Source organism: Teleopsis dalmanni, chromosome 2 (assembly GCF_002237135.1).
Source record: "Teleopsis dalmanni isolate 2A chromosome 2, ASM223713v2, whole genome shotgun sequence".
NCBI classification, from domain to species: domain Eukaryota; kingdom Metazoa; phylum Arthropoda; class Insecta; order Diptera; family Diopsidae; genus Teleopsis; species Teleopsis dalmanni.
In genome coordinates this window covers 19,916,113-19,926,259 of record NC_051847.1, presented here as the reverse complement: position 1 = coordinate 19,926,259, position 10,147 = coordinate 19,916,113, and the positions used below count along the sequence as shown (strand labels likewise).

Below are 10,147 nucleotides of genomic sequence, written 5' to 3'. Positions count from 1 at the left end.
TGAGTACCAGAGTACCAAACGGAAAAAAAAGTACCAATTTTGGTACTAAAGTACCATAAGTGGCAACCGTGCTTGTAATTTTATCTTGTCGTCAATCAGTATTGCCATATAGTTCCATAATAATTATGTGATTATTCTACGTTTACACAGCGCCTGTGCACGACACAACTGCATATAGAATTTGAATTATTTATGATAAAACAACGAAAACATAATTAAAGAGACAAAAAAAAGAAGAAATGAAGAAGAAAGAATATTTTTGTTTGAAGTATTATTTTCTCATTATTTTAATTATTCTTTTGGTGCTTGGACATTTTTTATGTATTTTTGCCACTATTTTATGTAAACTTGGGTGTTGAAGCTTATACATTATGCGTGAGCTCTTAATGTGAAATACCCTCGGTTGTTGTTGTTGCTTGAACTTTGTCATCATCTTCTTCTTCTTCATTGCATTCCGTTCCCAGGGGAACATTGGGTCGTAAGAACATTGGGCCGTTGATATATGTCGTGTAGTTTCTATATTTTGTTATATGATAACAATGAGTATGTTTTAAAAATCACGCTTAATAGCTTTATATAGTGATATTTAGAGATGTATAAAAATGATACTGATTCTTATTAACGAAATGATAAAAAATGATTCATAAATACTAAATACTACTAAACTGTTAAATACTAAATTGTATATCACATTTAATGTTGGATCTTCTTTAACAATAATTAAACATCGGACAGAAGTATGTCTCAGTAGATTTGAAATTATATTTATTATTGGTTTCTTAACAAGGGAATCTCGATGGAGATGGAGAGTGAATTGCTATATATGCTCATACTTTTGATCGTGTCCTGCAATTGTCAATTCGCATTTTCGGTACATTTTCTTCGACCAGAATGAGGTATGAATATTATAAGAATGGTGTCTTATGTAGCGATGTACCATTGTGTCTTTCAATAATCGGAACAAGGAATAATAAAGGATTTAGGAACTGGATAATAAAGAATAATAAAGGAATTGAATTTATATTTTTCAAATGTTTTAGGTGTGAAATTTAAAATTTTCAATGTCATACTTAAGTCCCCGAACTGAGTTGCCTTTGTATGGAACCTGATATTTAATGTAGGTAAGTCGAATATGAAATACACAAAGGAAAAAACTGATTATTAAAAACTAAAAAATTTTTTATTTTTTTAAATGTTTTTAACATAAGAATATTTTTTTTAAAGTTAATTTTATGAAAAATAGTACCGCAAATAATTAAACTTAGAAATTAGATGTATTACTAAAACCCTGGGAAGAGCGCACTCACATTATTTAAAATGTTGTTTTTATAAGCACTATAATAGCAAATATTTGTTCAATAATTATTTTATGCACACGTATTATGTATATATAAGTAATTATATTAATAAGAATACTTATATGCTTTCGTTTTAAAGTACACTTCAATTATACATAAATTCTGAATAGGTTTACATATAGGCTGACTTTACTTAAAACTATGCCCGAGTAATGTGGTTCTCTCCACATAACAAAAAGAGTAAATACTTTAATAAAATTAAATAAAAATAAAATTAACATGATAGTAAGAAGTACATAAAGTGACTTAAATATATTAACCAGACATAATAAAAGTCGTGTGGTGAGGTAGTTCTATAACCAAATTAGGAAGGCCCAGATAAGAAGTGCCAGACCGAGACCTACTTTCAAACCTAGGAAAGGTGCACAAAAGCCAAAAATTACAGCCAGAAGTACTACATAGCCGCAGTAGTACAAAATGTTGAAACTGCAAGAAAAATTCGTTTTGAATAATTGTGGTGCTCTACAGAAATCACATTTTACTTACACTTTCCAGTAGTTGCGATGCCATGAGGTGGTTACAGCGGCTTCTTTAAAATAATAACGACGTAAGCCAATGAGGCAACGATCTATGAACTCGGACCAGTCGCATTGACTAGAATCAAAATTGTAACGTGCTTTATCACTCTCATGCATGGTTGACATAACTCGCAAAGCATTCTTCAATGAGTACCGAAAATCTTTGTCCAAGAAATAATCAAACGCTTTGGTGCCTTTGTGGAAAACCCGCATGTACTCGTAAGCGCTAAAATTATTTAAAAATAATAAAAGTTAAAATTATTTGTTTATTTTTCTTGTTGATTACAATATTTTGCCAGTACAAAACTTACGTGTGTTGCGGCATTCCTATGCCAAACAATTTTTCCGGTATTATAAACACCAATGCGGGCAGTATGTGAAATAGGTAGAAGAAGAGATTGTAACGCCAGCCATTTCGCAACTTTGCCGCGGGTTTCCATACGAAGTTGTTTGGTGGATGCCTCTCAACACTTGCATTCATAATGTCGCAAAATTCGGACAAGGTCAGTGGATTCACTTCACCTGATGTACAGTGTATAACTTCGGGCTGGTTGAGATGACGTGTACCCACGTACCAGCCCATGACTAATGATGAATTGATCACATAGTCGCAGGGAATGATATCAATGACAGAGGTGGCACGTCCACACATGGTACGGAAAATACCCTTTACAAAACCAGCTAAGAAACCCAAGTGACCAGAATTTGCATTACCAACCCAACCCTTAATTGGATGTTCCCAAGTACCATATACTAAAAAAGAAAAATATGTGATGAATATCTGAAGACACAAAGTAAAGTTTCATTAGAATTTCATACTTTCGATCATCTTATTACACTACTATCCATTAAGGGAACTATAAGCAATTGTTAATTTTTTATAGATACTATGTCTGTATGTTTTCTGATGTGTTAAATATCTACTTTCTTTTATGATATATTCAGAAAACTTATTTTGTTGAATTAACCTGATTTTAACTAAATCAGGTTTAACACATGAACTAAAGTCTTTCTAACAAAATTATCAGGTCAATTTAACCTGTATGTGGTTAGAGTTTATTTTTCACTGTGTCGATTTATCTACAATTCATTAAGTAACATCACACGATAGTTATTAGGTATTAGTAAATTAATAATTAATTAAAAAATTATGTAGATGTGAAAGTTTATTAACATTTCGAGTGAATTTATTATCGATTTCGTTGTCTACTGTTTGTGCAAATTGAAGTTTGTTGCTAAAATCTATTGATTTATGGTTCAAAAACTTTTTGCAAATTTATGTAATTTGCTATTTATGTATAATTTTTCTTAACAATATTTGCCAAATCTTTAAAGTCCATTGAACCATAGAAACCAATACAAACACATAAATAACGGATGGTATTTCTTTTTATTTCTGATTTGGTCAAGAGCTGTTATGCTTGTTGAGATTGTCATGCTTACCGATTGAAGGTCTTACGATAGCGGCTGGTAAACCACTCATCTCAGCCATCATTAAATTTTCAGAAAGATTCTTCGTAAACGTATATGTGTTCGGATGATCGCGTATGATGCCTCGGCATTTCTCTTCAGTAAAGTTCTCCCAAACTGCATCATCTTCAGCCATTTTCATCATTTCATAAGGATCGAATTGTGATTTGTAGACTTCCTCGATGATTAGGCCACGATTGTTGCTATTGCAGAATGCTGTGGAACAGTAAATGTAGGCCGATAGTGTCTTTAGTTTTTTCGCTAATTCAATTGTGCGCATGGTTCCGGTCAAGTTTGTTTTTATGGCTGTGCGCAGAGGGGAACTAAATTTTATGGTGGCTGCACTGTGAAAAATAATGTTGACTTTATCAATGAGTTCGTTTAGTATTTCATCACTGAAGCCAAAGTCCACTTCGCTAAGTTCGCCAACCACGGGTACCACTTTAGCCAAAGTCTTTTCATTGTACTTTTGGAAAATCTATAATTTTAACCCAAGGAAACGAATTAATTTTTTTTCTAAAAAAAGAATAAATTGACTATTAACTATGTAATTCAGATAAGTTCAACGTACGCATTGTCATTATTCATAGACATTACTAAGTCAGTAAAAAATTTAGTACATAATAAGATCAATTTGAGAGCCAACATTTAACTTTAATATTAACAAATTTTATTAAACAAACAAATGTCAGAGCAACAAGACTTGCGATTTTTATAAATATATAATACAGTCAAACGTCCATAGCTCGAAGTACCATTTTGCAAAAAAAAGGTTCGACTTATGGAGACTTCGAGTTAGAAAATTTTTTTATTTTTTTTTATTTTTGAAAGAAACTTGAATTACATTTTAATATATCCATTTATTTGATATCAAATATAGTACAAAAGTTATAGTGAATTGAAACATTCAGAATATGGAGTTGGGATTTTATTTTTTTTTTATTTTCATTAAAAAAAGATTGCATTTTATTTAATGCCTCGTTTGTAAATAAATATTTAGAATATTGAATGAGTCTTCTACTTCATTCTTGGAAGGCTTATGAACTGTTTCAACCACCGAACCCTCATCATTACTTTTCGTTCCTCTTAGAATCGGATATACTAATTCACAGAGATAATGCTCAATAATATCGTCAACTGTAGAAAAGCTTGATGTACAAATTTCATTGTCAGGCTCAACATAATATAATAATGGAAGCATTGGTAGTTATTTTATTTACTTTAAATCACGCTGCCAGCGACAAAACATTTGTTTTGGAAAATGGGACTTCCCGTAACACCAAAATGGATTCATACTTAAAACAAAAATTCGACTTATAGAATGCATTTTCCCATATTCCTATTGACATGTGATAACATTCTTATTCGAGTTATGGAAATTTGACGATATACATATATAGGATATAATTATTTAGAAGAATTTTTGCAAGATTATTTTTTTTTAGAAGATGGAAAACACATATATTCGCTTGTTTTAGTGTGAGACTTGGATTCACTAAAACAAAACCACCTCTTAGGAATACAAAATAGGAGAAATGAAAGAAATGGAAGGAATGGAAGAGTAGAGCAGGATTTCAGGATTGTAGAAATTGCAATTTTACAATTAAAATATTTGTTATTACAATATTGTTATAAATAATAAAAATTTACAATAACTATAAAAATTCTATTTCACTAAATATGTGTCATTTCGTTTAATTAGATTTCTTTCGCTTTCATTTACTAAAAAAATTTTTGAATTTTAATGACCAATTCGGATACTGTGTCCTTGTTATCAGTGAGTCTGAAGGAATTAATAATAATTAAGGTACATAAACTATCTACTATAAACTATCTACTATCATTACTTTACTAACTTAAAAATCCTTTCAAAACTTAATCATGATATCCATAAACTTGTTGTGTAGAAAATGTGGCATAAAAATATGATCATGAACGATCGTAGTAAAATTTTCACTGTAAATAATTATGGACCTAATGACACACATGAAACTTAACAACATATAAAGCGATTTAATAAAAAAATGAAAATAACAAACCGAAATTTTAATTACATAATAAGAGCGAAACCATCTCATAAAACCGCAGCAACAGACAATAAAAATCTCATAAAAGATCGGCAGCAAAACGAATCAGCCACAATTGAAACAACAATAAAATCTACATTTACACGCTGTAAAATAACATTAAAACCTATGTAATTGACTTTAATGAGTCTTTATAATGATTTGTGGAGGAGCAATCCAAATTTGTTTACGGTTTTTTCTCAGACTTGAGAAAAGAAAGAAAAATTATTAAGTAAATTCACCAAAATTTGGCATGTCATTGCGTATGTGAAACTAGGCCTCGAATTCCGTATGGAAAGATGCGATTAAGAGGTTCAGGCGGAGGAGTGCGCAATTAAATAGTGACACAACAGAAAAAAGCCACAGAGTTTTCGATCATTTCGAGTTTGGCCTGATTTCATAGAAATTACCAGAATAAAAATTGTCCCCATTTTCATGAGACCATCCTTTGTACTGTTGGGATAAAATTAGGCAGCGGGTCTATTGAAAGAATCATGCTAGTTGGAATTTTTTAAAATTAAACATATAAAGACCATAAATGAGATATTTTATACAAAACCTTTTTTTGTTAAAATTTTCTATTATTATTTTTTTAGTGCTTGTAGCTGGCACTTTTTTGTTCCATATTTTTAATTGGTTATTAAGCAATAAGCTGGCACTTACGAATTATTTGATAATAACCGATTGAATCTTAATGTAATAGCAGGGATCCATATTGCTGTATAAAAGGTATGTGTTGGGTAAAGATATTGGTGCGAAAACAGATTTATTAGCTCATTGTGTCGCTGTATAAAGTATAAACATTGGAAAAAGATAATTTGGTACTAGGAATGAATTTATTGGATTAACATCATTTCTAACACTTAATAAAATCACATATTTTATTAAAGGCAAGTTTCTATTTTAATTAATCTATCTGGCGCATGGAATAAAGAAGAAAAAAATGCCTTTAAAATCATTAGAGTGACATCCAGCCAGAAGAATTTAGAACACAGACTTAATTAAGAACTTATATTCAGACGTAATAGATTCAAAAATTAAAGAAATAATTTTCTAGTACATACAAATATGTTATAGTGGTTGCAATATAGCACTATCTCTTCTTTAAAAACAGTATTATTTTATTATAAGAAGTATATATGGTACAAATATAGAAAAATCTTAAAGCATTATTTAAATAAAAATATTACAATATAAAAAAAGGCATAAGTTTACCGGTTTTTGTAATAGACGATTGATGCGCTCATTTGGATCAAATTTACGTTTGCCTCTGACTAGTACGTATATAGTGCCAATATCGGGGTGTGTATCGAGTAGTGCTTCCAATAGAACTGTGCCCAGGAAACCAGTGCCACCAGTAACGAAAATATTTTTATTTGCATAAAATTCCGGTATGGTAACAATGTTCGCTAAATTTTTAGCATTTTGTTGCTGAAGTGTTAGGTCCTCGGTTTTGCTGCCAGTATCGGTGATGACAGCCATAGTGTGATTCAAATTCGTAGGTGGCGCCAATGTGGGTAAATTTTTTTTAAATCAGTTGAGTTAACTGTAGGATAATAAACAAAAAAAAAATTAAATTAAATTAAAACGAATTTTAAAATCATTTGAAATAATTTATATTAATTACTAAGCAATTTTCTAAACTTAATCGGCTTAAATTACCCAAATAAAAAAAATACGTGTTATAAACATTTTTGATTCACATTGCAGTTTGCTTGAATATGTTTTGTGCAGCAGCCAACGTTTTGCACTTGACCAAGTAACATTGGCCATTTTACCTCGGTTTTGATGGCCTTCACGAAAGCGTCAAATCATTTGATACTCGTACGTGGTGTTGTTGTGGCTTTTATTGCGGTTTACAGTTAAAAGATACTTAGATACGTAAGCAAATTAAAGATTGGTTTCCAGTATTTTAAGCTCTTTGAAGGTTGGTCAATGAATATGTTTGATAGTGAATTAATGCCGATCCGTGGAAGATTTTGTTACACGTGCTTATTGCTGTAATCTTGCAATAGAATACACTTTTAAAGTGATAAGTTCAATATCCGTATCTAATCTATTAATGATATTTTGAGATAGTAGTAACCGCAACATACCAAGATATATTTCAAAAATTTTTTGACAGATATGATGAAACAATATATATATACCTTTATATATATAGAAAAGCAGTAATGCATCATAAGGAGAAAGATTGAAGAAGAGTAGTTTAGAAAGAGCAATAGTGTTATTGTGACGAAACTTTTTTTCTTATTTTTCTCATCTAAGAAAAATAAAAATTATTATTTTTATTAAGAAATCTTAAAATGAAATAAGAAAAATATTATGTACACATAAAAATTTTCAAAATATACGTATGTATATATATACGTATACAAAATACATATTCATTGAAACTTATTGCATGTATAATAACAGAAATAAGAACCCTTACGATTAAGACATACGTTATTGTGATAGTTGAGATGATGTCCAAGATTGACCTTATCTTTGAAGTCAAAGCAATCAGAGACCTCTCAAGAAAAAGATTGTCATAAAACACATATTCAAGGCAACTTATCCTACTAGATTGGGCACACGACATGTATCTGCTGTTTTAGGGCTTCGTTCAGATTCAGGATTACTGGAAGAAAATTGAAGTTCAAGTTCAAACTCAATGTAATAGCTAATACGTCTCAAATTTTTAGCGAGAAAATTCAAGTATATTTTATATCGCCAAAATTGACGAATTTGCGAAATAAAAAAATATCTGTAACAGAATATTATATATTTCGAAAATTCTATCCAACACGTTATTACCGACACTAAGGTTTAACTTTTGCATAATATTGATTAACGATAGCATCGTTAGTCAACGATCAATGCTAGCAAGCTTTCGTTATATTTAATATCCAATTATGGTTCAGAATTAAGCTATCATTAATCACTGACGATATTAGAACCCGCTTGCAGCAGACGTCAATGAAAAAATCAGAAATTTTAATCAGGGAGAGAGAGTTAATGGAAAAGGTTGATTTAATAAAGAATAAATGATTGACATTTAAGTATCCTTAATGGCTTTTTGAAAGATTATATGGTATATAGATATTAAATTGATACATATAATAATTTACGCAAATCACAGATTTAAGATAATTCTGAACTTGAAAATAAAGTACTGATTGATCTCATAATTGGTAAAAAGATTTCAAAAGACAATTAAAAAAAAGGTTTGTGTAGCAGATCTAAAAACCTATACTCAAACTTAGTTCTTTTTGATGTTAATTTTTTCTTGCCCAGAGTGACGCGTCTTTATGACGAAAAGAAACTATTTAAAAGTTAGACGGATTTGAATAGCAAAACAAAGACAGGGACAAAAATTTATTTAATTTATTGAAATTTGTCTAACCATACAACGCTGTTTGGAATATTGCCAAGTACTTATCATCAATGGTCTTAGAAAATATTCGAATTTCTTGGTTTATAGTCCGTATATAATTTATTTGAACTGCAAGTGCTAACCTTAGGACTCGGGCCTGTCAAATAAGAAGCGGTTCTTTTTAATTATCTTGTTTTTAGAGCCGGAAATATTTGGAAAGTGGTCGTTTCTACATGGAAGTTGTGAAGATAATGTGAAGGTAGTTTGAATTGTGTATCGTATTTACAGAAAAAATACATAAACTCTTTTTTTATTAGGTAGAATTGGAATGAAGAATAAGTACCAAATATGTTGGAATTTTCCCTTATTAGGTTTAAAAGAAACTTTCATATTTTTGCAATTCTTCATCAAATGTTTTCAAATGAGGATCATTATAATTTTTTATTTATTTTGAAAAAATATGTGTTGAAATTCTAAATTGCAAGATAGGATTTCTCTTCTTTGGTTCTTTAGAAATATTATGTCACTTTTATTTATCATGTGAAATAAAATCTTATTCACGTACTCATTGGCATTTCAGCAAAGGTAGACGCTCTCAGCCCAAGTAATGCATAGCGTAAGCACTTAATATCTACAGTCAACAATTTTAACTGAGAAAATAATAAATAAAAATCGCTTTGAAGCCAAAAGGTATTTCTGTCAACAAAGCATTTAAAATAAATTACAGAAATAAATTAAAAAATGTCAGCTTTTAAATAGTGAAGGAAAACCCGAAAATAATATGCAGAACATCCCAAAAACAATAATTAAAAATAAGCGTCGGTAGTCGCGCGACAAAACTGAGCTTTTGTATCTGTGAGATAAAGTATCTGACGCTTAGACCTACAAGCCGAGCTTGTGAGTTGGCGAGTTCGCCAGTTTGTGAGGCTGTAATGCAACTTAACGATGATTTGAAAAATTTGTAAAATTGCGTGCGTTTGATTTTTGATAGGTTTAACTACTTTTCGGTGCTGCTAAGTGCTTTGCTTATGTTTTTCTTCTTTGTAAGCGGTTTCTGTAAACGTTTTCTTTGTCGAAATCTTTTTGTGTTCGGTTTTTGCTTATGAAGTGCTTTTCGCTATTCAGATAAAGTTTTTTGTTATAGATTTTTTCATTTATTTTATGGAATTTATGTCAAGGTCACTTTTTAGTGTGTCTATTATGAAGATTATGAAACTCTTATAACACTTTCAAAATATGAGGAATATGACAATAAACATAGTACGAAAGCGTAGAGAGAAACAGCTTTTGAAAGACTATCTTAAAAAGTAACGATAGAAGTAGGAAATATTATCATCACTCATCCATGTGGCTAGTCAAAATATAACGCTATCGTTA

The 10,147-nt window shown here is 30.3% G+C and overlaps 2 protein-coding genes across 2 annotated transcripts in view; both read right to left on the bottom strand.

Annotated features, from left to right (window-relative positions):
- Positions 1–472, bottom strand: part of LOC119674062 — a 19,677-nt gene extending 19,205 nt beyond the window's left edge. Inside the window, exon 1 of the mRNA XM_038085185.1 lies at positions 398–472. Within this exon, the coding sequence (XP_037941113.1) occupies positions 398–472 (75 nt within the window). The remainder of the gene's footprint in view (positions 1–397) is intronic.
- A 908-nt stretch (positions 473–1,380) lies between these two features.
- On the bottom strand, positions 1,381–6,894 carry LOC119681680 (putative fatty acyl-CoA reductase CG8303). The gene is made up of 5 exons (XM_038094939.1): positions 6,628–6,894; positions 3,320–3,824; positions 2,188–2,629; positions 1,845–2,102; positions 1,381–1,784 (listed from the first exon to the last, which is right to left on the bottom strand). The coding sequence occupies exons 1-5, from the start codon at positions 6,892–6,894 to the stop codon at positions 1,652–1,654; spliced, it is 1,605 nt and encodes a 534-aa protein (XP_037950867.1). The 3' UTR covers positions 1,381–1,651.
- Between the last annotated feature and the right edge of the window lie 3,253 nt (positions 6,895–10,147).

Bases quoted from the DNA above. Each gene is read 5' to 3' on its own strand.
- LOC119681680 (XM_038094939.1), bottom strand. From the start codon at position 6,894: ATGGCTGTCATCACCGATACTGGCAGCAAAACCGAGGACCTAACACTT. The intron at 2,630-3,319 runs GTAAGCATGACA...TTTCTTTTTTAG, and splicing joins TATCGTAAGACCTTCAATCG to TATATGGTACTTGGGAACAT. The intron at 2,103-2,187 runs GTAAGTTTTGTA...AAATAATTTTAG, and splicing joins ATAGGAATGCCGCAACACAC to CGCTTACGAGTACATGCGGG.